The sequence below is a fragment of the Thalassophryne amazonica genome, chromosome 8 (genome assembly GCF_902500255.1).
Source record: "Thalassophryne amazonica chromosome 8, fThaAma1.1, whole genome shotgun sequence".
Classification (NCBI taxonomy): Eukaryota; Metazoa; Chordata; class Actinopteri; order Batrachoidiformes; family Batrachoididae; genus Thalassophryne; species Thalassophryne amazonica.
This window is the reverse complement of record NC_047110.1, coordinates 110,378,071-110,405,520: the sequence shown is the minus strand read 5'-3', so window position 1 is coordinate 110,405,520 and position 27,450 is coordinate 110,378,071. Positions and strand designations below refer to the sequence as shown.

Below are 27,450 nucleotides of genomic sequence, written 5' to 3'. Positions count from 1 at the left end.
GAGATGCTTCAGGTGTTTTTTGTACAACTATTTACAAAACAATAAGATGCCACACAAATTATTTGTGCCACTCAAAAACAATTCCTGTCCAAAACAAGAGATTGGACACAGGCCTCACCCACAGGAGTGCCACTCCTCCTATTGTCCACTTGGAGGCAGTGTTGGTACTTTTGTCTGCCTTTGATGACGTTTTGACCGGTATGCTCTCAGTGAATAACCCACATGGGGTTAGTGATTTTGTTTGGTTTAGGTCATGCATTTTACCCACCAATGATAAAGGGGAAGTAGTGGCTTTTTTCTCTGCTTCTCCTGCAGCAAGACAGAGCTCAACCAAGCAATGAGACTCCCATTTGCTGTGCCTTTCTGCAAATACGCGCACCAAAAATTATCATAATATTAAGGAAAAACATTCCAGAAAAAACTAATCAGAATTCAAATTATACTAGGCCTATGAACAGAATTTAAAAACTGGTATATAGTTTGAAGTCTGCACTTTCAACACATTCAAACGGAGACTCGGAGTCTGGTGGATCTGATGGGAGGACCGTTTAATTTGGGCATGTGACTTTTATGCGGACATGTGTCAGATGACTCCAGAGCATTAAATTATTTATTTAATGACATGACAAAATTCTGTGCATCTTTTTATCTGAGCTCTGGACTTGTGTATAAATTTGAGGTACTTGTACTTTTGAGTATTTCCATTTTGCAGGTCACTGGTCCACTTAAAACAGCAGTTTAAAAAAATAAGATAAAATTATATGGAACCTTGGTTGTTATGTGGAGCTGACTGCTCAACAATTAAAGAGCTGAGCAACCATTATGTAGACCTGGGTTCGATTCCCGCTCCCGCTACCAAATTGTTTCTCTGGGCAAGACTCTTCACCTGCACAGTCTCATTCAGGGATGAAAGAGGTGAAACACAAAAAAAAAAAAAAAAAAAAAAAAAAAAAAAAGCTGAAACCCAAAATTAAACCCCCCTGAAATTTTTTGAATTCTAGATGCTCAGAAATCCAATCCGGGGCTATTCCAGACAATAAATTGCAATGAGTGCAACATCCATTTTGTTGAGAAAAAAAAAAAAACTTTCCTAATTCAAAATCACTCCTCTTGTTGTGTGGGCCGCCAGAAGAGGAGGTACTGCTGGCCCACCACCAGAGGGCGCCCTGTCTGAAGTGCGGGCTTCAGGCACGAGAGGGCGCTGCCGCCACGGACACAGCCGGGAGTGACAGCTGATACTCATTATGTCCTGACAGCTGTCACTCATTCTTCATCATCCCACTCCATAAAACCCAGACGTCATCTCCACCTCATCGCCGAGATATCGTACTTCACTGGAGGTAATATCCTCAGCCGTTTGTGTTGCAATATATCTGTATATTGTGAGTGTTTGCAGGAGTACCAGTCCCTCTTTCTGTGGAGGCTGAGTGAGTGCAGGACGGCACTCTTTTTTCCCCCCTGAGGAATCACTGCGGTACTCTTCAGCATATTGAGTGAGAGGTGGAGGTGGCATTCCCACCGTTGTTGTTACTGGGTGTACACACACCCACACTTGACTGTTGTTGTTCTTTGCCAGCAGTACCAGATCCGACAGTCGGGGACGGTGATCACCTGGGAATTCGGGACTTGGCGGCTCCAGTATTCACCAGGTTCGGTGGCGGCGGAAATCGTGTGGTTCCGGCTCTTCTCAGGACAGACGTCTTCTATCCTCGAGCCTGCCCACACGTCACCTTTGTGGATTGACTGTAATCACATTCTGAGATTGTCTGTGTATTCGTTGTGCACCTTCACAACATTAAATTGTTACTTTTTGGCTCATCTATTGACCGTTCATTTGCGCCCCCTGTTGTGGGTCTGTGTCACTACACTTTCACAACACCTCTAGTAGTACTCTGCCTTACTGGGATGCAGCAGTTTTCTAGCTTGGCAGGTAGTTCTGGAGGAAATCACTGAATAAATGAACAAATTGAAAATGTGGTTTGACCGATACAAACTGTCATTAAACTTAAATAACTAATATGAGAAAATCAGTTGGAAACAAACCAAATTATCAAGAAGCATTTCAGTGTTAAAAAAGCAAAATGTTCTGGATCACAAATCACTCTGCACTTATTTCTTTTATGTTCAAAATGAATCTTCAAATAAATAGTTCAACAGTAAGATGTTCACTGTGAAGCTCACTGTGAAACTACAATGTATAAATAAAAAAAAAAAAAGAATTTGCAATGCATCTGACTGTTTTATGTCAGCAAATGCTGAGTCAATGATTATACTGAACACAAATACACAAACATGCTGACAAGCGACAGCTTGATGCTAACTAACGTTATAAAATACATCTATCAACTGTTTCAGAAGACCATAACAGGTCAGTTTAACCCTCTGGGGACCGAGGGCATTTTTTGGACAGTTCACTCGCGTGGCATAAATGTTTTATTACTGCTGTTAACAGCTCTCCCTGCAATCCCACAATCAGGTTTTGTGTCTTTTTTTTCGGGACAACCTGTGCTTTCAGAATATATATGTTTTGTTGTGTTTTATAAGTGTAATAAAGGTTTACAATTAAAAATACGTATCCAAGGAAAAAACAAAGCGAAAAATAATTTATTGAAAACACACAGCAAACTATAACAAACAACTGTTTTGACACTTTATAAAGGTAATTTGAGGTCTTGTGTGAAAGACTGTGCAACAAAAATATTCAAACGATAAACACAAATGCACATTTTGAACAATATATACAAAATGGTCTATGAGTTTTGTTAATTTGATATGGTAAACAGTGCTTTACACAGAGAAAGCAACTGAGTTATCCAGTAACATTCACATGCAAACTAGCGGAGCAATAGTTACACTCTTTGTTTGAGCATGTGAGATTGCCATCAGTGGCTCTCCGTCTGCTTTCACTTTCACTGTGTGTAATGTCGCAGGGCGCACCAAGTATGTACTAATAGTACAGTAGTGTTCAGAATAATAGTAGTGCTATGTGACTAAAAAGATTAATCCAGGTTTTGAGTATATTTCTTATTGTTACATGGGAAACAATGTACCAGTAGATTCAGTAGATTCTCACAAATCCAACAAGACCAAGCATTCATGATATGCACAGTCTTAAGGCTATGAAATTGGGCTATTAGTAAAAAAAAGTAGAAAAGGGGGTGTTCATAATAATAGTAGCATCTGCTGTTGATGCTACAAATTCAAAACTATTGTGTTCAAACTGCTTTTAGCAATCCTGTGAATCACTAAACTAGTATTTAGTTGTATAACCACAGTTTTTCATGATTTTGTCACATCTGCAAGGCATTAATTTTGCACAAACTGTCTGCGGCCCTTGGACCCAAAAAGAACAATTTTACTCTCATCAGTCCACAAAATATTCCATTTCTCTTTAGGCCAGCTGATGTGTTCTTTGGCAAATTGTAACCTCTTCTGCACGTCTTATTTAACAGAGGGACTTTGCAGGGGATTCTTGCAAATAAATCAGCTTCACACAGGCGTCTAACTGTCACAGCACTTACAGGTAACTCCAGACTGTCTTTGATCATCCTGGAGCTGATCAATGGGTGACCCTTTGCCATTCTGGTTATTCTTCTATCCATTTTGATGGTTGTTTAACATTTTCTTCCATGCCTCTCTGTTTTTTTTTTGTCCATTTTAAAGCATTGGAGATCATTGTAGATGAACAGCCTATAATTTTTTATAGAAGTTATTTATAATAAAAGTTATTTATAATTCAGCATAGCTTGGTCTTAGCCGTCGTATATGACGGCGTCGGCCCCAGAGGGTTAACATAAAAAGGTAAGTAGTAAACACAGAGATATGCTCTTTAGGGTTTAATGGGGAAAAAATGAAGAGGATGCAAAATAAAAAACAGCTTTGCTTCAAGGGATCCTTGCTGCCCAATAAGATGCCTGATGGGAAAAAGTGGGAATCCGCCAAAAAGCAAACATTTTTTATCCCTGCTCATTCCATACAGCTGCAAATGGCCAGAATTGTTTAGGCTGTGAAGGATACATCTGTTGTATTCTTTGATTTTGAGGGAAAGTAGGTTGTATTCATTTGCTACATTCCATGTAGCCTAGTCACGCCACTAAGACACATTTGACGAATGCAGCCTTTCAAAAGGATCCAACCCATGAACTGGAACACAGCTACCGACTCTCATATCCTTCATACTGTGGAGCCTGGAGATAAGCAGCGACAGACTCCGGGCCTGCGCTGGAGTTATTCTTCTTGTTATTATGTTTGATCTCCACAACCTTTTAGCAGACAACACTTTCAGTACCACCAATAAACAAATGGTACAATGCAGGAAGATGATAAAAGAACACAGCATAAACAACTGGTAAGACAGTTTCTTGTTTTTACATATTCAAATTTCAGCAGAGAGGCTAATAAGTACTATGAAACACCAACCTGTTTGCAGAGTCAGAGTTGCTGCTGATGGCTGTAATGGTCAGATTGCTGGCGCTGCTGCCAGGAGATGCTGGTACCTGAAGATTGAAAAGTCCACATAATACATTAGTGCTACAATCATATTATACATTATCCTCCTGTTAAACTTTGTGGAGTAAATGTGTCTGTTAAAATGTTTGCAGTAAATCAAAGATCTATAAGGAACATTGAGCTTCTCTGAGTAGCACTCTGCACATACTGAGGATGAGGTGCAATTCATGGAAAATGATGTTGCTAAGCAACTAATGAAAACCTTTTTGAAGCACAGCTGAGATAACGTCGACTTGCGGTGGGAAAACAGACTTCAATCCATAACAAAATTCTATTCATTAATAAAAAAAAAAGCAAGCAGTGATCAACAGAAAATGATGGACATGGCAACACTATCTCAAAAGAAGGGATGCACACAAATTTAAGTTACAAGAGGATTGTAAAGACACTGCGATGTCTTTGTCCTACCATGACTTGCATCACGACTACGCCAGCAACAGCACTTACCGAAGTGCTTGAGGTCATGAAGGCATCAGGGGTCATCAGCTTGGGCATTGCACTGCCTGAGCTTATCAGGAAGTCAGTAGGAGCAGGAAGTGACAGAATATTCCTTAGGTCAGTCTGAGAGCCACTGCCAGACTCCTTGTCAGAGGTCTGGTCTGTCAGAATATCAGAAAGCCCTACTGGACAAACGAAATATAAAGAGCAGTTCAATTGTGTGCCAATATAAATACACGAGACATCTCACCACATTAAAAGACTAAATAAAACAAGTGGTTTAACACCACCTGTATCTCACAGCCCAGTTATTCACCAACAATTGCATGCTGACAACACCACTGAGCAGCATTCACACCGGACAAAATGCGACGCCACAAATTTGCGTCTCTCGCCTGGCGATGGATGCGCCACCATTGCCGGTGTGTCGCTCTGCTTTTGCTCGAAAATTCGCCCCAATTCGTCATTGAATAGGAAGAGCTTCCATTCCGCTCGCCATCAAGTCAACACAGTGGACCTTGATCACATGGAGCAAGTTGCGGTGCTCTATTTGTTGTGGAAAGCTGACAAACATCCCCAGCGGCGCTGTCCCTGAGTTCACAACATCCCCATGAGAAGTTCCCAATTCTGAGAGTTTCATTATTTGCTGCAGGAGCTGCGTCTGGATGACGGCGACTTTCAGCGGTACTTCCGCTTCTCCAAGACCCAGTTTGAGGACCTCCTGTCCCGTTCGTGCGCGTACATGTGAACAATTAAAAAAACAAGACAAAACAAAAAAACTGGCTGCTACTGTAGTTCCTCGCTCTCCCCTCAAACTCTGTCATAATTGTGTTATAAACCAGTTACCATTTGTTTTATTATACATTTGTGTAGTTAATAAAATTATCTCACGGACAATTCGTTTGCTCGCACGTAAAAAAACAACTGGCTGCTGCCACTGCTGGTGCGGTGCTGCTGCTCGCTCTCCCCTCAAACACTGTCAAAACTGTGTTATAAACCAGTCACCATTTGTTTTATTATACATTGTGTAGTTAATAAATAAAACAATCTTCATAGACGATTCGTTTGCGCGTGCACGTGGGGAAAAAAAACTGGCTGCTGCTGTAGTTCATCACTCTCCCCTCAAACTCTGTCATAATTGTGAAACAGAGGACAAAAGGGACATAAGTCCTGCTTACAGGCTGGCTGCCAGAGACAGGACATGTCCACATGAAGTATAAACTCCAGACATCTCCACGTCACTACATATCCAGTCCCTGCTTGGTCATCGCCAGTGTTGCCACAGTTACTTTGAAAAAGTAATCCAATTACTGATTACTCCTTGAAAAAGTAACTTAGTTACTTTACTGATTACTCAATTGTAAAAGTAACTAAGTTAGATTACTAGTTACTTTTTTAGTTACTTTTCCCAGCTGTCGACAACAACCCTCTGCCACCTCAACATGACAATGATACCTGTTTTGCCAAAACTCACTTTATAGTCACCCTTTCTTGACGTCAATGAAAATAAATACTTATTTTATAAAAAGTAAAATAAAGACCTCTTTCTTGACCTCATATTTAACTGTTGACAGCACTGTAACAGTAAAACTTGCAATTTCTAACCTACATTGTTTATAAATGTAACTATTAAATTCTTTCTCACATTTTTCTAACATTTAAATTCTCTCTAAACATTTTACTTCTTGAAATTATTATTCTAAGTAGTATTAGTAGTTGTAGTAAAAAAGGCTTCAAAACTGGACCTTTAATCTAGGGGTGTTGTGGGGGGGAGCACATCCTTGCCCCACGCCCCCATTCCATCTGGATTCGCACCTGCTTTGGCATTTGAGCACAAAGAATGGATAACATTTATTTAAGCAGAAAACATGACCAGATTTACAGGTAAGAAAGTTTTATTGTGTTTTCACATCATGTGGTCCCCAGAAAGAGAGTTTAGGTGCATTTGAGTGGAAAATAATGTTAGTTGTTAACGCGTCACGGAGGATCAGCTGTTTTTAGCGAGCAGATATGGAGCGGTTCAGCTCAGAACTCTAAATAAAGGAGAAAAAATATATAAAAATGTCTTTGTAAAGTTCAGTGCTGGTGTGCTGTTGTCACCGCGCTTTAAGAAGTGAGAACGAGTCGTAGCTGCTGCACAAAACCGCAGATGAAAAGCTCACAGCTCGCTTAAAGTGGGCAGTGCAGTCGAACCCCGACCCCCTGCCCACGGACCAAGTTTAACGCTGCTATCGACCCACAATGCAAAAATAATAGTAACGCACAGTGAATTGGAGAAGTAACTATAATCTGATTACTGATTTGGAAAGATTAACGCGTTAGACTGTTCGTTACAAAAAAAAGTGGTTAGAGTAACGCGGTACCGGCATCACTGAAAATGTCAGAGGAAAAATCATACAGAGATCTGATTGTAAGAAAAAAAAAATGGAGTCCAACTTTCTGACAAAGGAGGTGAAAAAAAAACCTTTGTAACTAGGTCAACCCCACCCCCACCCCAGGAAACTATGTAATGGAGACCCTACGTATGTGGGGAGACCGGGACCAGCTTCCCAAGGAATATTTTTGAATTTAGAACCCACTGAAACACTATTGCCTGCATTTTGAGCGCCAAATTGTATGAAGGAAAGCCATAGTTTTTTAATTCATCTTTGTTACAGCCTTACTTTAAAGCCAAAAGAAACAAGGCATCAGGCCAAAACACAGAATAGTGTAGACGTGTCAGAAACATCAGAACTGCTAATTTATACCCAGCACTTTATTCAAGAAAATCCTTATGGGTTTTTTTCTTACATTTAATAACTTGTAATCGAAATAGTTTTAAGCAAAAAAAGGACACACCTAAGCATCCCCAAACCCCCGGTTTTTAATGGTGATTTTTGTATCCCATTACGTTGAGAAAAAAAAAACTTGCTGAGAACCCTGTTAACTGCAACTGCATAAACAAAATGCTGTTGCAGAACAAACATTATGGCACTTTCATTCATTTAAAATAAAAACATTTAAAATAAAATTGTGTTACGCACTACTTTTGAATTAATTTTGTGGATTTTGTGTATAAAAATTTGATTAACTGTGGAAATCAAGTGATAAAACATTTTAACCGCTGTCCAGCTCTTTATATATATATATATATATATATATATATATATACTCAACAAAAATATAAACGCAACACTTTTGGTTTTGCTCCCATTTTGTATGAGATGAACTCAAAGATCTAAAACTTTTTCCACATACACAATATCACCATTTCCCTGAAATATTGTTCACAAACCAGTCTGTCAGCATCTTGATATGGCACACCTGTGAGGTGGGATGGATTATCTCAGCAAAGGAGAAGTGCTCACTATCACAGATTTAGACTGGTTTGTGAACAATATTTGAGGGAAATGGTGATATTGTGCATGTGGAAAAAGTTTTAGATCTTTGAGTTCATCTCATACAAAATGGGAGCAAAACCAAAAGTGTTGCGTTTATATATTTGTTGAGTATATATATATATATATATATATATATATATATATATTTGAACATACATTAAGATTTCTTTAAACAGCAATGAACAAGTCAGTCATTGAATAAAATACAATACCCCAAGAAGACTAGATATAATACCAAGACAAGAGCACTCAGATTTCTGACATCTGCCAATCCAGATCACCTCCGAAATTCAGTGGAGTCTTCCATGCCCAAATATCTATCTGTGGCGAAAATTTGGTGAGAATCTGAAGTAGGTTTAAAGCAATCATTCAAAGCCTACATAAAGTGAAATCTTGATGCAGAATCCGGATCACCTCCGAAATTCAGTGGAGTCTTCCATGACCCAATATGTATCAGTGGTAAAACATTTTGTCAAAATACATGCTGTAGTTTTGACAAAATCCTGCTAACAGTTAGACAGACAGAAAAATAAACAAACACCAATGATTTTTATTATGTCCTTGGCTGACGTAATAATTATCAGAAACAAACTATGTATGTGCATTTTTAACTTTAAATATTAGAAAATGAATTGAAAACAAAATAGAAATACCAAATCAAATCAATTTTATTTATATAGCGCCAAATCACAACAACAGTTGCCCCAAGGCACTTTATATTGCAAGGCAAAGCCATACAATAATTACAAAAAAACCCCAACGGTCAAAACAACCCCCTATGAGCAAGCACTTGGCGACAGTGGGAAGGAAAAACTCCCTTTTAACAGGAAGAAACCTCCAGCAGAACCAGGCTCAGGGAGGGGCAGTCTTCTGCTGGGACTGGTTGGGGCTGAGGGGAGAGAATCAGGAAAAAGACATGCTGTGGAAGACAGCAGAGATCAATCACAAATGATTAAATGCAGAGTGGTGCACACAGAGCAAAAAGAGAAAGAAACACTCAGTGCATCATGGGAACCCCCCCGCAGTCTAAGTCTATAGCAGCATAACTAAGTGATGGTTCAGGGTCACCTGATCCAGCCCTAACTATAAGCTTTAGCAAAAAGGAAAGTTTTAAGCCTAATCTTAAAAGTAGAGAGGGTGTCTGTCTCCCTGATCTGAATTGGGAGCTGGTTCCACAGGAGAGGAGCCTGAAAGCTGAAGGCTCTGCCTCCCATTCTACTCTTACAAACCCTAGGAACTACAAGTAAACCTGCAGTCTGAGAGCGAAGCGCTCTACTGGGGTGATATGGTACTAAGAGGTCCCTAAGATAAGATGGGACCTGATTATTCAAAACCTTATAAGTAAGAAGAAGAATTTTAAATTCTATTCTAGAATTAACAGGAAGCCAATGAAGAGAGGCCAATATGGGTGAAATATGCTCTCTCCTTCTAGTCCCCGTCAGTACTCTAGCTGCAGCATTTTGAATTAACTGAAGGCTTTTCAGGGAACTTTTAGGACAACCTGATAATAATGAATTACAATAGTCCAGCCTAGAGGAAATAAATGCATGAATTAGTTTTTCAGCATCACTCTGAGACAAGACATTTCTAATTTTGGAGATATTGCGCAAATGTAAAAAAGCAGTCCTACATATTTGTTTAATATGCGCTTTGAATTGAAGGACATATCCTGATCAAAAATGACTCCAAGATTTCTCACAGTATTACTAGAGGTCAGGGTAATGCCATCCAGAGTAAGGATCTGGTTAGACACCATGTTTCTAAGATTTGTGGGGCCAAGTACAATAACTTCAGTTTTATCTGAATTTAAAAACAGGAAATTAGAGGTCATCCATGTCTTTATGTCTGTAAGACATTCCTGCAGTTTAACTAATTGGTGAGTGTCCTCTGGCTTCATGGATAGATAAAGCTGGGTATCATCTGCCTAACAATGACAATTTAAGCAATGCTTTCTAATAATACTGCCTAAGGGAAGCATGTATAAAGTGAATAAAATTGGTCCTAGCACAGAACCTTGTGGAACTCCATAATTAACCTTAGTCTGTGAAGAAGATTCCCCATTTACATGAACAAACTGTAATCTATTAGATAAATATGATTCAAACCACCGCAGCGCAGTGCCTTTAATACCTATGGCATGCTCTAATCTCTAATAAAATTTTATGGTCAGCAGTATCAAAAGCAGCACTGAGGTCTAACAGAACAAGCACAGAGATGAGTCCACTGTCTGAGGCCATAAGAAGATCATTTGTAACCTTCACTAATGCTGTTTCTGTACTATGATGAATTCTGAAACCTGACTGAAACTCTTCAAATAGACCATTCCTCTGCAGATGATCAGTTAGCTGTTTTACAACTACCCTTTCAAGAATTTTTGAGAGAAAAGGAAGGTTGGATATTGGCCTATAATTCGCTAAGATAGCTGGGTCAAGTGATGGCTTTTTAAGTAATGGTTTAATTAATTACAGCCACCTTAAAAGCCTGTGGTACATAGCCAACTAATAAAGATAGACTGATCATATTTAAGATCGAAGCATTAATTAATGGTAGGGCTTCCTTGAGCAGCCTGGTAGGAATAGGGTCTAATAGACATGTTGATGGTTTGGAGGAAGTGACTAATGAAAATAACTCACAGAACAATCAGAGAGAAAGAGTCTAACCAAATACCAGCATTACTGAAAGCAGCCAAAGATAACGATATGTCTTTGGGATGGTTATGAGTAATTTTTTCTATAATAGTTAAAATTTTATTAGCGAAGAAAGTAGTAAGATGTCCTAGCTTTACGGAGGGCTTTTTTATAGAGCAACAGACTCTTTTTCCAGGCTAAGTGAAGATCTTCTAAATTAGTGAGACGCCATTTCCTCTCCAGCTTACGGGTTATCTGCTTTAAGCTGCGAGTTTGTAAGTTATACCACGGAGTCAGGCACTTCTGATTTAAGGCTCTCTTTTTCAGAGGAGCTACAGCATCCAAAGTTGTGCTCAATGAGGATGTAAAACTATTGACGAGATAATCTATCTCACTCAGAGTTTAGGTAGCTACTCTGCACTGTGTTGGTATATGGCATTGGAGAACATAAAGAAGGAATCATATCCTTAAACCTAGTTACAGCGCTTTCCGAAAGACTTCTACTGTAATGAAACTTATTCCCCACTGCTGGGTAGTCCATTAAAGTAAATGTAAATGTTATTAAGAAATGATAAGACAGAAGGGTGTTTTCAGGGAATATTGTTAAATCTTCAATTTCCATACCATAAGTCAAAACAAGATCTAAAGTATGATTAAAGTGGTGGGTGGACTCATTTACATTTTGAGCAAAGCCAACTGAGTTTAATAATAGATTAAATGCAGTGCTGAGGCTGTCATTCTCAGCATCTATGTGAACGTTAAAATCGCCCACTATAATTATCAAAATACCACTGGCCCACTCCCTCTTCGTGGACTGCTTTTATGTAGCACTTTTCCATCTGCATCAGAAGCTCAAAGCGCAAATAATGCCTCACTTTCACCCCGATGTGAGGCATGCAGAAATTCATACAGAATTTCGCATGGAATGCCCAGGGCACTCCCACACACTTCAAGTATATTGGAACTTTTCAATAACTCTGCACCAAGCGGAAACTATTAAAAAAAGAGATAAATAAACATGGCATCAGATTTATTTGTTGTATTTGGATGCAGTCTACAGGTCTTCATGGATAAACTTAAATATAAGTGATTTTAGTGACTCACCTAAACCATCTTGCAGGTCAGAATGCGGTACAAAGGCTGTGGAACCAAGATTAGGCTGGAACCAGATCTGGACATCCTGCAGAATTCTAAAATCCAACAGAGAACAAAAACATTACAGTTGCAACACAAACGCTATTACTACTGCTTCATGCAAGAAGAGGCAAAATGAATTTTAGTCTGTGCATGAGGTTAATCAAGAAAATAATTGTTAGTTCTAATTTTCAAATTTCTGCAGATGTCTTTTTGTAGGACTTAAACTAATTCCACTCGTTGAGCCATAAAGTACCCCACAAGTAAGGTACTGGTTCCCACATACCATGAAAATAAGCAGAACGGCACCATTATTTGATGACACAATGAGGAGCAGGAATAGTAACTTACTTGGTATGAACACAGTAAAGTTTAATCTGGATCCCAGACTTGGACTCTGTGGGTCCTTGATTGCCCTCTGCAAACAAACATTATACATGGTTACATATTCTCCATCTTTTCAGATCAATTCTGACCTCTACTTAAATCAACCCTCTTCACTAATATAAAAGAGAATGGAAACATAATTTCTGAAGGTGTGATCACAACAAAGACACTTCAGTGTTGATGACCCTAGCAACTGGAAAAGGCCAAGAACACGCCAAAGTTTCTCTTGGCTACAGCCGATAGATTGCTATTTTTGCCACGCCCAAAATTTCCTGTACATTTGTTTCTGTTAATTGTGTCAGTAGCATGGCCCAAGCAGAGGGTCACCCCTTTGAGTCAGGTCTGCTTAAGGTTTCTTCCTCAAATCAGAGTTTTTCCTTACCACTGTCACCTGTGTTCTTGCTCTGGGGGTTGGTAAGGTTAGACCTTACTTGTGTGAAGCGCCTTGAGGCAACTTTGTTGTGATTTGGAGCTATATAAATGAAAAAGTGAAACTGAAAAATTGGTCGCCATCAAGGACCCAGGGTGGTTTTGATACATGGTTCCAGACCTGACCTTCTTTGTCTTTCGACTGTTCCTGTTAGAGGTACCCTGGGTCCCTCCTCTGCACATGTCCAAACCATCTCAATCTCGCCTCTCTGACTTTGTCTCCAAACCGTCCCACCTGAGCTGTCCCTCTGATATGTTCATTCCTAATCTTGTCCATTCTTGTCACTCCCAAAGAGAATCTCAACATCTTCAGCTCTGCCACCTCCAGCTCTGCCTCCTGTCTTTTTGTTAGTGCCACCGTCTCTAAGCCGTACAACATAGCTGGTCTCACTACTGTCTTGTAAACTTTCCCCTTCACTCTTGCTGATATTCTTTGGTCACAAATCACTCTTGCCACCTTTCTCCACCCACTCCACCCTGCCTGCACTCTCTTCTTCACCTCTCTACCACACTCTCCATTACTTTGGACAGTTGACCCCAAATATTTATACTCATCTACTTTCACCACTTCTACTCCTTGTAACTGCACTATTCCACTGGACTCCCTCCTGTTCACACACATGTAGTCAGTCTTGCTTCTACTGACTTTCATTCCCCTTCTCTCCAAAGCATATCTCCACCTCTCCAGACTAGACTCAACTTGCTCTCTACTCTCACTGCAGGTCACAATGACATCTGCAAAGATCATAATCCATAGGGACTCCAGTCCTGCACTACCCTAACATACTTCTCTGCCACTCCAGACATCCTCATACAATACCACAGCTCTTCTCTTGGCACCCTGTCATAAGCTTTTTCTAAGTCCACAAACACACAATGTAACTCTTTCTGTCCTTCTCTGTACTTCTCCAACAGTATTCTCAGAGCAAACATTGCATCTGTAGTGCTCTTTCTCAGCATGAAACCATATTGCTGCTCACAGATCTTCACCTGTTTTCTAAGCCTAGCTTCTACTACTCTTTCCCATAACTTCATGCTGTGGCTGATCAGCTTTATGACTGTAGTTACTGCAGCTCTGCACATCACCCTTGTTCTTGAAAACAGGAACCAGCACACTTAGTCTCCACTCCTCAGGCATCCTCTCACTTTCCAAGATTTTATTAAACAATCTGGTTAGAAACTCTACTGCCATCTCTCCTAGACATTTCCATGCCTCCACTGGAATGTCATCTGGACGAACTGCCTTTCCACTCTTCATCCTCTTCATAGCAGCCCTCACTTCTTCCTTGCTAATCTCTTGTACGGTTCCAGACCTGACATGATTTCCCCAATTCACTCAAAATTTATTAAGCAGCTGGGAAACTAACTTTTTGAAGTTGAAGAGAAAAAGTATCTTTTATAATGTATGCATCAAAAACGATCATGCAACAAGAACAATAAAAGACAAGGAGTGAGAAGACCACAGTGTGTGTGTGTGTGTGTGTGCGCGCGTGCGTGCACACACACACACACAAACACACGTTTATGTATCAACTCACACACCTGTTGTCATGCTCTCGCTCTCCTCCTCTGCAGTGAGGACCTCAGTGTGTCGTAACCGGCTCTGAGTGACATCTCGGACACCAAAACTGAGCACTGGGTGGGTCAGCAGGAACTCGGAGACGGCAGTGAAGCTGGCCTTACCCTTGTCCAAATCCTGCTGCAGCTCCATCACATAAAGAACCTGTTGGGGGGGGTGCAGCTGATGCAAGATCACTCAAAGTAACAAGGCAAAAGTTTGCCATTGGCAAAATAACCAGTGCAAAATTAGCAGGATGTCAGGTAAAACATCTGCTAAACTAGAGCGCCAAGCTTGTAGAGCAAACCTCAGCCAACACTAGTTTCCAAAGCTGCAAAATTTTACTTTGGGGAAAAAAATTTCAAGGTCCAAGTCCTGTTAGAAGTGACTTTTCAGAAGCTAAATTAGATGTGATCAAATGTCAGGATGATGTATTTAGTTCATGTGCTTGAATCAAAGTCTTTTTGTGATGTTGTCAGGGTTGTTAGTTTTTTGTTTTCCAACTTTTTCAGTTTCTGAATTCTTTTTCAGATATTTTTCACAGAGAATTGGTTATTTTTGCTGTGCACAATGTGTCATTGATTTTTGGCACTTGGTTTCCGACTGATTACTGGAAGTTAGACAAACAGGCATAAAATTGGAACCTCTATCCAATTTTTGTGGTGTAGGTAAATCCATAACAGAAAAATGAGACTGAAGCACTTCTGATTAGGATATAATGTAAAATAACCATTAAATAGGGTTTTTAAATGTTACATTTAAATGGCTATAAAATCTGTAATCTGGATCAGATCTGGATCAAACTATCTGTCAATAAAGGATACCATCCTACATAATGCTCTCAAATATGAAAGAAATTTGATCTTTTTTTGGCAGTTTTCTAAGATTTTATTCCTGACTTCGACCTTGAAAATTGAATCACTTCTTGCCTATCTGGATATGAATCTTCAGTGAAAATTTCATAAGGATACATGAAAAATTCTGGGCTCCAGGCTGTTCACAAACAAACAGCAGGGGTGAAAACATAACCGTAATCCACCCAACTTCGTTGGCGGAGGTAAAAATGTCAGAGAGCTCTCTAACCAACTCCCGGCTTACAGGTTTGTCACACCATGACGACTTTACCAGCGTACGCCAATGTATGAAAAATAGGCCAAATACACTGGTGTATGTCTAATAAGTTATGGTTAAGTTTTGTGTAAGTTCAGCGCACGTTGAAGCACGCTGGTATACAGCGTAGTATGGAGAGTACGTTGAAAAATTTTGGGCATGCACAATATTTTCGATGTATACCAGATACGTCCGGCATACATGAGCCATAAGTTGTAGGTAAGTTATGTGATTGTTGACACATATTTCTTGTGAGTTACTCATAAGTCGAAATACGTCCACTGATGCTCTCCATTGATTGGCTGAATAACTGAAATTTGCAGTCCTCATTTGAACAGTTCAGCCTGTTTCAAATATTAAAACCATTCACACACACAGTATATAAAGTCTTAACCTGACCTGTTCGTTTCAGTCAGATTCATCATCACAGCCTGACGAAAACTTATCCACATAAAGTGTCCTGATTTTGGAAAAAGATGTCTGAAAATACTTTAGTTCCTGGTCATGGCTGAAGAAATGTAATGTTTTTAAAGAAGTCCCTCTGGGTTTTGTGCATTTCTCAGCCTGAACCAGAGAACGCCGGCACTTTGTGCCACAACAAGAAAATTTACTTTTTTTAAAAGCTGAAAGGGTCACAGTGCCTCTTTCATTCACATCAGCGTTTATCATGACTCTTCAGCATTCTGTACGCGATGAAATTAAATCCCATGATCCACCAAGACAAAAATAAAATTAAAATTACTGTTTGACCTCTGTGTGGAGGGGAGAGGTTGCGCAAAAGCGTACGAGTGCTTGATGACGTGCCTGTCATCTACGTGCACCGCTTACCAAATAAAATGGTTTTGTCGATGGTGACAATGCAAACCCAGCCAGACTTAACTGTTCTGACCCGTACCGACATGGACCATTTGGTGGAAATGGGGCTGTCAGCATACACTGGCTAAACCATCATGGTGTGACAGCTCCATAACGCATTCGACGTATCCAACGTACTTGCCAAATTTTTCATAACTTGGCATACGCTGGCTAAACCGTCAAGGCATCACAGTGCCCTTAGCAGCTGTATAATGACCGCTATGCTATTTAACAGCCCAAACTGTGAAAACGGAAAAACAAATCACTGACATGACAACGTAACTAGAGATCAGTTACAAACTACTTTTTTCTGTCACCTGGATCTAGAAAACATTACGTTATACAGATATGACAACAATTCCACACCTTGCCCAATGGTATTAAGGCTGTTACTACTTTAAAAACATGTTTAAAATATTTGAAAAGGGTGTAAAATGTGAGAAAGAAATTTCTTTAAAAACGTTTAAAATGTTTACAAAGGCTGTAAAATTTGTAAATGCATAGATAAAAATGGACAAATACTTTTAAAATGTGTTTAAGATGTGCAAAAAAGAATAAAAAGAAACACAAAGATGTTGAAATTGTGTGTGTGTGTGTGGGGGGGGGGGCAGCTATTCATTTGTTCTGAGGGGGGCTCACTCTCCCACACTTTGAAAACCCCTGATTTAATACATTAACTAATGTGCATCATTAGTGTATCATGAAGATTATTTCCATTTTACCGAATGTGTATTATAGGATTGTATTAAGTCTGTTAAAACCCTTATTTCAAATTTTCTTAAAAAATGATGCCCCACGGGAATTATAATGTCAACCTTCCCAAAACCACACAGCTGACCTTTCGCTGTACATCAGTGAGGATAAGGTACTCAGCAGACAGATCCAGACTGGCCTTCAGACCTGGAAGTACTGATGAATTGAAAGGATCTGGAGAGAACCTAAAAGAGAGAAAATGCTTCTATCATTAGTACAATTAAGACTTAGTGGAAATAAACAGTCTGTGCTTCAGATGACAAAGCACTAACCTCACCAAAGCAATGTGTGCCACAGACAACAACAATGCAGCCTGTCACTGCACAGGGATGCACCAAGTGAATTACGAAGTACATCACGAAACCAAAATTTCTATAATGTCAAACTTGTGTGAAACTTACACAGAACATAATTTAAATTATTGTTAATCTGGCTAACAGGTTAGCCTTCAGTGGTTTAACACACATGGTAATAATGCTGTTTTTGTAAATGGACTGCCTTTCTATAGCACTTTTGCATCTGAAGCAGAAACTCAAAGTTCACCGATGTCACTCAACTATACATCAAGAGCAACTTGGGGATGGCCATGGACCCTTCATGATTTTCTGGACTAACATGGACTGAATCCCGTGAACCAAGGATCCTCTGGTCTCAAGCACACTAGTTTAACCTCTAGACCACACTCCTTGTGTCTCTTCAAGAAGCAAGCAGACCTCGAGTTTTCTTTAGTAGATGGAGAACAGAATTAGGTTTTAAGCCTTTTGTTAGCATTAATTTTAACCCTGAATGAAAATGTGGATTCCAAAAGGAAGACGCTCATCCTCAAAATGTTTACAGACACCTACAGCAGACAACTCGACAGGAAATGTGGTTGAAAGCCTGGTGTTCATTATATGTCGCAGAACACAACTCTCCCTGACCCCACAACAGGGCATTGTAATTCCATTTTGGAGTTCTGGGCATGTTCAAAACTCCAGAGTAAGCAAAAGATGTTTTGGTACACTTTGTTATAAAATTGACCCTTATAATGTGCCATTAGTAATGTCCATAGTCCCAACTGCTAAGTAACCATGGTAGAAGAAGCAAATTCTATATAGGCCCTGAGGCCCCTTTGTGCCGGTGCTCATCTCCTGATTTGGTTGTGTCATGCAGAGGAGAGTTTATGACTCCCCTTGGACAGGATGCCAATCCAACACAAGTTAGTTCCCCAGCCAAGGCTGGTACCCATTTACAGTTGGGTGGAGTGGGACAAAGCAAAGGACGTGTCAGTTTCCTTGGATCAGACAGGTAGCTTGACTGGAGATTGAAAGCAAGTCTACATATGGGTAGCGCAACACTTATCCCAGTTATCTCAAACATAATTTAGAATGATGTATCAAAACATAACCTGATGGTCTGTAAACAGGTCCAAGAAACTGTACACCACATCTTCAGCTCCTGGTTCTGATCCACTCCTGTTATTAAGAACCGCCAGAAAGGAACCCTTAAAAGACACAAAGATACAGGATACAGATCTGACAAAAGATGACAGAACACGGGTGAAATAAATGGACACTCGTATGTGTATCTCCTTACTCGGGATCTTGTCTCTTATGGTTGTCACAGAAAAGAAGGCAAGAAAGAGGTCGTCCTACATGAGGTCGCAATTCATGAAGGCATCTTGGCGACAAAAAGAAAAAAAGAGGGGAGAGTGAAACTAAGGAGGGAAACCAAGGTGAGAGAAGATACAATGATTTACAGTGGCATCAGCTACTTTTTGTTTTGTTGAATTTATATTATTTTTCTCACCTGGGCTTGTCCTGTGTCCCTTCTATGTATATTTGCCAAAACTTGATATAGCCATCATGGCTAGCTGTGGCTAACACAGTTCCATCTGGAGATAGGGCACCTTCACTCACTCGCTAAAGGGATAAACAGAAAATTAATTAATGAGAAGTGTCAAAGAGAAGAAAAAAACATCTATCCTGAGATTAAAAAAAAAAAAAAAAAAAGCAACTTTCAGATATAGCCTACCACCCCAACAAAAAATATTTCTTGTAAAGAGTTTTATATGCAGTCATCACCTTAAGCCCCTTTCACACCGGGCTTGCATACAGTTGCGTTGTGATGCGTATGGTATAGTCTCTGTGTAGCCTGTGTGGGTTTGCGTGTGGTTGCATTCCTAGTCTTGCTTTCAGTTGCTTACTGCCACGTACGTAGCTCTTGCGGTATTTTTCTGTCCACTCCTGCTTGCTTTTTTTTTGACTGTGTGTAAATGCATTCAGTTCTCAAAACGGTACATGAACGGCACTCACATTACATGGGGTCCTCGTGTGTGTGTGCTACACCTTAAAAGGTGAAAGTGCCTGGAGCAGCCACCGGCAACTGCGCGTGCATATACCATGCATGAGGAGTGGACATGTCCTTCTGCTGGTGAGTTGTCCGTGAGCAGGAGTTAATGGACTACTTAACTTGCTGCACTCGTGAGAGAACTGGAGGAGGTGAAATAAAAGTGAAGCAAAGCGGAGCTACATGTGGCAGTAGCGCACGCGATCCCCCGTGAGAAGTGGACGGTAGACATGTCCTCCTGCTTAAGATTTGTAGTATGTGAGCAGGAATTAATGGACTTTATTAAGATGCCACAATCATGAGAGAACTGGAGGAGATGAAAGCAAGATGCGAGCTGCAGTGGCGATGTCACACGTGATCCGTGCATGAGAAGTGAACGGTGGACGTGGAAATGTCTTCCCGCTGGAGATCTGGATTTGGACATGTCCTCTGAACGTGGAAGTTTGGCTCGCCTCCTCTTCTTCCGTCGTTTTGAAGCTTCACTGCCGGTAAAGTCCAGCGGGATGAATAGAATCTATCAATACAGGTATGTACTGATAAAAGGATTTGTCCCCCTGGAGTGTAGCGTGGCGGAGACTTGTACATTAGCGCGGTGTTGTGTAGACTTGCTTAAAAACTGCATACTTTCTGCATCCAGTGTTCTACGCCGAAAGAATTAAACATTTAATTTTTTGCAACCACCATGCATACCGCTCAGAATACTGCTACGTAGGGGAGTAAAAACTAGGCGTAGAGCTGCTTAAACTCAGCATAGACAGCATGATGCAATATGCAATTCTCCATTGGTCCCGGTGTGAAAGGGGCTTTAGGTCACTGATGAGTGTCCAAGTCTGACCACTGCATAGACAGGAATCACCAGGGCAATCATTTGTCAAAGTGTGAGGAGAAACGGTTCTAAATACTGTCGTATGAATCAAACTTACTGTGTGCACGCAAGTACACGCACACACAAATCTGTTTTTGTTAAACAGATGGCCGAAGGTCATACGCACATCAGTAAGTATCACTCACCCACCCAATCGTGCATGTACATGGCCATCTGTGTTCAAAAACTCCCTCAGTAAACTAAATACAGTAACAAAACATCCGTTTGTTGCTTGTGTTCCTCAACAGCCAAGAGCAAAGAAAATCAATTTTGTAAGATGGAGATTGAGGCACCTGAATGTTTGTATAGCACAGATATGGAAAACATCCATCCATCCATTTTCTTTCACTTTATCCGGAGTCAGGTCGCGGGGGCAGCAGCTCAAGTAAAGCCGCCCAGACCTCCCGATCCACACACACCTCCCCCAGCTCCTCCGGGGGAACCCCAAGGCGTTCCCAAGCCAGCCGAGAGATGTAATCCTTCCAGCGTGTCCTGGGTCTTCCCCGGGGCCTCCTCCCAATGGGACATGCCCAGAACACCTCTCCAGCGAGGCGTCCAGGGGGCATCCGGAAAAGATGCCCGAGCCACCTCAACTGACTCCTTTCGACGTGGAGGAGCACGTCGAAAGGACTCGACGAGGAGTCGAGAGGACTCCTTTTGGACGTCGATATGGAAAACATTTTTTTAAAATAAATAAATAAATGTGCCACAAGGTGGTGACAACCGATCCACCAGTAGGTTTGAATCCCACCATGGGTAAAGAACATTCGCTTATGGTGTTATGCTGTTTCTTAATTTAGATATGATCACAAACCCAGCAACTTGAGAAACTCCATGTTTCTCAAGTCATGCAATCAGGGTATCCACTGACACTGCAAAGTACAAAGCATTGCATCTGCTACAAAGATCAAGGTTGGTATCTTTTACTCGACTCCATGACCCAACCCAACACCAATTCTATGTAAGCACCAAACCCACGAGAAACCAGAATACATTCTGATAACTCACAGAATTACCGGCAAACATTTTTAGTGTTGAATGGCGTATGTGGTGAAATGCACAGCTGTAGAAGTCAGTTGTGCAACACAATCTAAATTTTTTGCAACAGGTACCTGCAAATATTTTAAAATGGTAAATGGAAACCAGATTGCATTTCTATAGTAGTCAAACTGCTTTATAACAATGCCTCACATTGTCAGCATTTTTAATGACCCCCCTACCTGGGTGTGTCCCTTGATTGTAATTAGGCCTTCTTTCAACTCTGTGTCCTCCACAGGCCAACAGCTGACATTGGCTCGTAAGACTTCCAAGTCCCAAACCTCTGCCTGGAAACCGCAAGGGCCAGGGGTCCATGAGGGAAAGAGAATCAGAACACGAACACACACAGAGAGTGAGAGAGAATAGAATAAAAATAAAAGAGAGAGATCAGATTCACTGAGCACTGCACTGAGACCAACACAAACTATTGGCCAAATGCAAGTATATTCAAAATGCACAATTCCCACAGCTCAACTGACTGGGAGCACTTTTCTGAAGTTATATATATATATATATATATATATATATATATATATATATATATATATAAAGGCTAAAACTTTACATGACTTCATAAGTAGAACAATACGAGCATCTCCACTTTTTAAGGTTGCATATATTTTACAGAGTTTTATAAGAAACACAATGTAACTGTGGCAGTTTTAAAACAATGAGCCACACGACTGTCTACAACTACATCACAGCAACAGTCGGAATCAAGAGCAGCTGTCAATTAACACATGGGGGGGCATCATATTTTAGTTTCATCACTTTGCCAATATCAACTGCTCAACCACCCAATCACCACCCGGCCCTCTGGTATGGGTATGAAACACTGGTACCCTGTCCTCATGTAGAAGGGCCAAAGTCTGAGTGATGTCATCCTGGTTTTCTTCGTTGTCATCCAAGATGAATGGACACCATATGAGGCGACGATGGGAGCTCAGCGTTGTACCCTCTGGCCGTCTGACATGAACCACCACCTGATCTCTGTGGGCAACACGGGTTAAGGGACGTGGAATGTCTTTCTGTGACTGGTGCAGTGTGAGAGGACAGGCTTTTGTGCAAGATTAAAAGATGGATTGTCTTGAGGTCATGAGTGCACTCAAGCATGCACAGAAATGCGAGAACGTCAGTGCTGGTCAGAGTTGATTCTCATACTACAACCCCTGGCAATAATTATGGAATCACCGGCCTCGGAGGATGTTCATTCAGTTGTTTAATTTTGTAGAAAAAAAGCAGATCACAGACATGACACAAAACTAAAGTCATTTCAAATGGCAACATCTGGCTTTAAGAAACACTATAAGAAATCAAGAAAAAAAATTGTGGCAGTCAGTAACGGTTACTTTTTTAGACGAAGCAGAGGGGAAAAAAATATGGACTCACTCAATTCTGAGGAATAAATTATGCAATCACCCTGTAAATTTTCATCCCCAAAACTAACACCTGCATCAAATCACATCTGCTCGTTAGTCTGCATCTAAAAAGGAGTGATCACACCTTGGAGAGCTGTTGCACCAAGTGGACTGACATGAATCATGGTTCCAACACGAGAGATGTTAATTGAAACAAAGGAGAGGATTATCAAACTCTTAAAAGAGGGTAAATCATCACGCAATGTTGCAAAAGATGTTGGTTGTTCACAGTCAGCTGTGTCTAACCTCTGGACCAAATACAAACAACATGGGAAGGTTGTTAAAGGCAAACATACTGGTAGACCAAGGAAGACATCAAAGCGTCAAGACAGAAAACCTAAAGCAATATGTCTCAAAAATCGAAAATGCACAACAAAACAAATGAGGAACAAATGGGAGGAAACTGGAGTTAACGTCTATGACCTAACTGTAAGAAACCGCCTAAAGGAAATGTGATTTACATACAGAAAAGCTAAACAAAAGCCATCATTAACACCTAAACAGAAAAAAACAAGGTTACAATGGGCTAAGGAAAAGCAATCAGACTGTGGATGACTGGATGAAAGTCATATTCAGTGATGAATCTCGAATCTGCATTGGGCAAGGTGAAGATGCTGGAACTTTTGTTTGGTGCCGTTCCAATGAGATTTATAAAGATGACTGCCTGAAGAGAACATGTAAATTTCCAGTCATTGATGATATGGGGCTGCATGTCAGGTAAAGGCACTGGGGAGATGGCATCAATAAATGCACAAGTTTACGTTGATATTTTGGACACTTTTCTTATCCCATCAATTGAAAGGATGTTTGGGGATGATGAAATCATTTTGCAAGATGATAATACATCTTGCCATAGAGCAAAAACTGTGAAAACATTCCTTGCAAAAAGACACATAGGGTCAATGTCATGGCCTGCAAACAGTCCGGATCTTAATCCAATTGAAAATCTTTGGTGGAAGTTGAAGAAAATGGTCCATGACAAGGCTTCAACCTGCAAAGCTGATCTGGCAACAGCAATCAGAGAAAGTTGGAGCCAGATTGATGAAGAGTACTGTTTATCACTCATTAAGTCCATGCCTCAGAGACTGCAAGCTGTTATAAAAGACAGAGGTGGTGCAACAAAATACTAGTGATGTGTTGGAGCGTTCTTTTGTTTTTCATGATTCCATAATTTTTTCCTCAGAATTGAGTGATTCCATATTTTTTTTCCCTCTGCTTGGTCTAAAAAGTAACTGTTACTGACTGCCACAATTTTTTTCCCTGATTTCTTATAGTGTTTCTTAAAGCCAGAAAGTTGCCATTTTAAATGACTTTAGTTTTGTGTCATGTCTGTGATCTGCTTTTTTTCTACAAAATTAAACAACTGAATGAACATCCTCTGAGGCCGGTGATTCCATAATTTTTGCCAGGGGTTGTATACAGCTTAATGAAATGACACTGTAGCGAAAACTCTTCAACAGCCGCAAACTGCCTCAGAGTCCTTTTAGCATTTACACTCTGATGTAAACAGACTTTCGAATGAAACCTGAACTACCAGGTGAACTGTATCCAGCAGTGTGTAAACAGTTTAGGGCATAGTCATTTAGGTAGTTGCAGTTCTCTTCCAAAACCTGTACAACAATGTGTAGGTTTTCTTGTGTATTTTACTGATCCCCTCCACCCTCAGCAACCATGCAATTTGGAAACATGCCCTACTTTGGGTCAGTTACAGTATTCACCACCAGAAGTCTGTATTTTCCCAAAATTCATGATTCTGAGAGGTCAAATCGTGAACAGATGAAGCAAACAAAACCATCTGAATCAAAATCAGAAAATAAGAACTGACTTATTTTTGATCAACTGTAGACAGACTGATGACGGACACTTCGCCATGGTCACTAGAACTTTTCACCCATTTCAACCCATATTCTGGCAGCCAAAAAAAAAAAAAAAAGTCAGAAATACTTCATCCAGATCATCCTAAAAATCTGTAATTCAAGAAAGTCCTGAGAATTCCCCTGCCTGGAATACAGTAACACCACACAGACATACAAATCTAGACCCCAGGCCATCCAAAAAAAAAAAACATAAAAATTTAAATCCTTTTCAGTTTTCGTGTCAGGATACAGGATTTTGCCGCTTGTGTAGGTTAGCTGCCAGACCATCAGATTGCCTGCTTCATCCACACATCCCAACAAGGAGGAGTCAAGGTGAGCAAATGCGAGATCTGCCACAATCCCAGTGAAGCCTTTCAGCAAAGAGCGCTCTGCAAATTCCACGCTGAGGACACGGATCATCGGGTGGTTGTTGGTGCCTGAGGAAGAGATTTTTGACGTATCAATCATTCTACCCCATGTGTGCTGGATTCTTCAGGTTCAAGGATGTCTGCATTATCATCTCACCCTTTTTTGTTTTTTTGTTTTTTGCCATCAAATGTCGAAAAGAATAGACACGCACCTCTGATGGCGTAGGCCAGGAAGTTGTTGGACACAGCTATTAGTCTGCCGTAATAATACTTGTGTTCCCAGTCATACTTGGCAACAGGTTGGATCTTCACCTGGTAAGAAAACATACAATTAATTAATAAGTTAATATAGTAAAACGCACCTAAACAGTCATCGTATAAACCAGATATTCGCATTCAACAGACAAAAGCAAAGTCCCAATGCTTTTATATGTTTTTCCATGTAATAAACACCGTATATAACAGATTTTGTCTAACAGATTTTCGCTCACATGAGACAAAAGATCCTGTCTGATCGCAATCTATTTCCATTAAAAACCCCTTGCGTGTACTGAACAGAGCAGTCTGGACGAGCCCAGTAACAGAGGTATGAAATCAATTTCAGCACTGACACTAGCCGATTCGAGGAAAGTGGGCACCGTATTTCCTGGTCATTTATTTTTTCCAAACCGTGCTTAGACCCGGGACCTAAACGAGGCAGGGCATAATTTAAGGCTAGAGATTATTAACAAAGTGCTGTTTGCTGCCTGCACAGTAATATGGTGTTGAGTTTCACACATATCCCTGGGTATGACAAACCAAAGCGCTTTAGATCAGAGCCCTCTGTGTGGCTGTGAACCTGCGCACCTGCCAAATGACAGTGACTTTTCCATTTTCACTCTTTTCTCTCCTGTCATATTTTAATAGTTTTTGCATTGCACACGCTGATTACATTCTGATCATTCATCAAATACGTTTGGCAGAAAAGTCTCCAAATATGACCAACTTTACAACACGGAGTCAGAAACACGCTCAAATGACCTGCAGTTCAAAGAGAGAAATTGCACGTACCGCTAAAGTTGGTTTGGAGATTGATGATTGCATGAAGAAGTGGAACTCGCTGAGGGAGAAATTGGGCAACGCAGTCTCATTTGAGGGCGGGTGCTATAGGGTTAAAATATGACAATAATCCTACATCCGGGTAGGGATGGGTATCAATAAGATTTTATCGATACCATTATTGATTCCGCTTATCGATCAGATTCCCTTATTGATACCTCTTGTGAATTTTCTGTGTACTAAAAGTAGACTTTACCGGTTTTCTACCTCAACAACATTTTATTGTCTTAAAGTAAATAAATATGAAATTGGTCACTGGATCCTTAAACTCTGGACATAAATAAACTCTACATGGCAGATCCTTGATCTCTGGACATAAACAGAAATAAAAGCTGTAGTTATTGTCAAAAGCATTTCCTTTCAGACATTATTGGCATGAATGTCTTTCCATACATCTGAGCTGAGCTCTTGCAGCTGGCTGTGCTGCACGTCAGGATGTAATTCATGAAGAATGCAGGACATCTCATTTTGTGAGGGAAAAAAAAGTTTAATCGATTGTAGTTTATTGTCTGTATTACAGCGTTTTTAAAGAGGTGTCATTTTATTTAAGGCGACAATTCGTTTTGAAGTTATTAATTACAACCGGCCTCTGTCTCAGAAGAGAGCAACGCAGTGTTTGGAGCTGTGCCAATGGAACGGAGGACGATTCTCATTTCTTGACTGCTACAAGACAAGAGTCCCAGTTAGTGACTTTAATCCACACAAAAGTGACTCACAATTAACATATTTTAATGGCTTTGAGAGGGGTTAAGAAGCGGACTTGCCGCTTCTGAAGAGCAACGAATCAAAGAACCAATGAGCCAGCAGATCGAAGCATTGCTTCATTGGTTCATGCTTCACACTGGAGTTACGCTGCAGAAGCGGTTGATTACAGAGCCGCTGCCGGGTCTGTAATCAACGTAGAGAAATGATCATTTTCCCAACGAACACCCTCAAAAACAACGGCTGCTCTGAAAGACCAATAAAGGAATCGTTAAGCAAAAACAAAATTGATATCGGTGGATTGAATAATTTCTTAATGATACCCAAAAAGAACCGGTTCTCGATATCCAACCCTAATCCGGGGACAGTCCTCTCTGAGTTTTTGGGCAAATTGCACAGCAAACAAAGTGAAAATGCAAAGAAAATGTTGCGATGCGGTGGAAAGTGGACACGCGTTGCAGTTTGCTTATGACCCGGATCTCAAACATGTTGAAGAGGTTGTGCAGGCACGAGAACACAGCTATTCTGGCTAGCTGCATAGGCTAACACTTACCAACACAACCTCTCCTATTTGCCTCATCTTCCCTTCTCCACTGG

The 27,450-nt window shown here is 40.5% G+C and overlaps 1 protein-coding gene across 3 annotated transcripts in view; it reads right to left on the bottom strand.

Annotated features, from left to right (window-relative positions):
- Positions 1-27,450, bottom strand: part of edc4 (enhancer of mRNA decapping 4) — an 86,634-nt gene that overhangs the window by 47,405 nt on the left and 11,779 nt on the right. For 2 of the 3 annotated variants that reach the window (XM_034177262.1, XM_034177264.1), the window contains exons 4-16: positions 25,266-25,365; positions 24,936-25,122; positions 22,254-22,401; positions 21,594-21,698; positions 18,969-19,081; positions 18,756-18,839; positions 18,568-18,663; positions 17,266-17,365; positions 14,447-14,627; positions 12,440-12,506; positions 12,059-12,144; positions 4,957-5,132; positions 4,420-4,496 (exon numbers count right to left, since the gene is read on the bottom strand). In XM_034177262.1, the coding sequence (XP_034033153.1) occupies positions 4,420-4,496; positions 4,957-5,132; positions 12,059-12,144; positions 12,440-12,506; positions 14,447-14,627; positions 17,266-17,365; positions 18,568-18,663; positions 18,756-18,839; positions 18,969-19,081; positions 21,594-21,698; positions 22,254-22,401; positions 24,936-25,122; positions 25,266-25,365 (1,520 nt within the window). The remainder of the gene's footprint in view (positions 1-4,419; positions 4,497-4,956; positions 5,133-12,058; positions 12,145-12,439; positions 12,507-14,446; positions 14,628-17,265; positions 17,366-18,567; positions 18,664-18,755; positions 18,840-18,968; positions 19,082-21,593; positions 21,699-22,253; positions 22,402-24,935; positions 25,123-25,265; positions 25,366-27,450) is intronic. The other variant, XM_034177263.1, reaches the window with a different exon arrangement.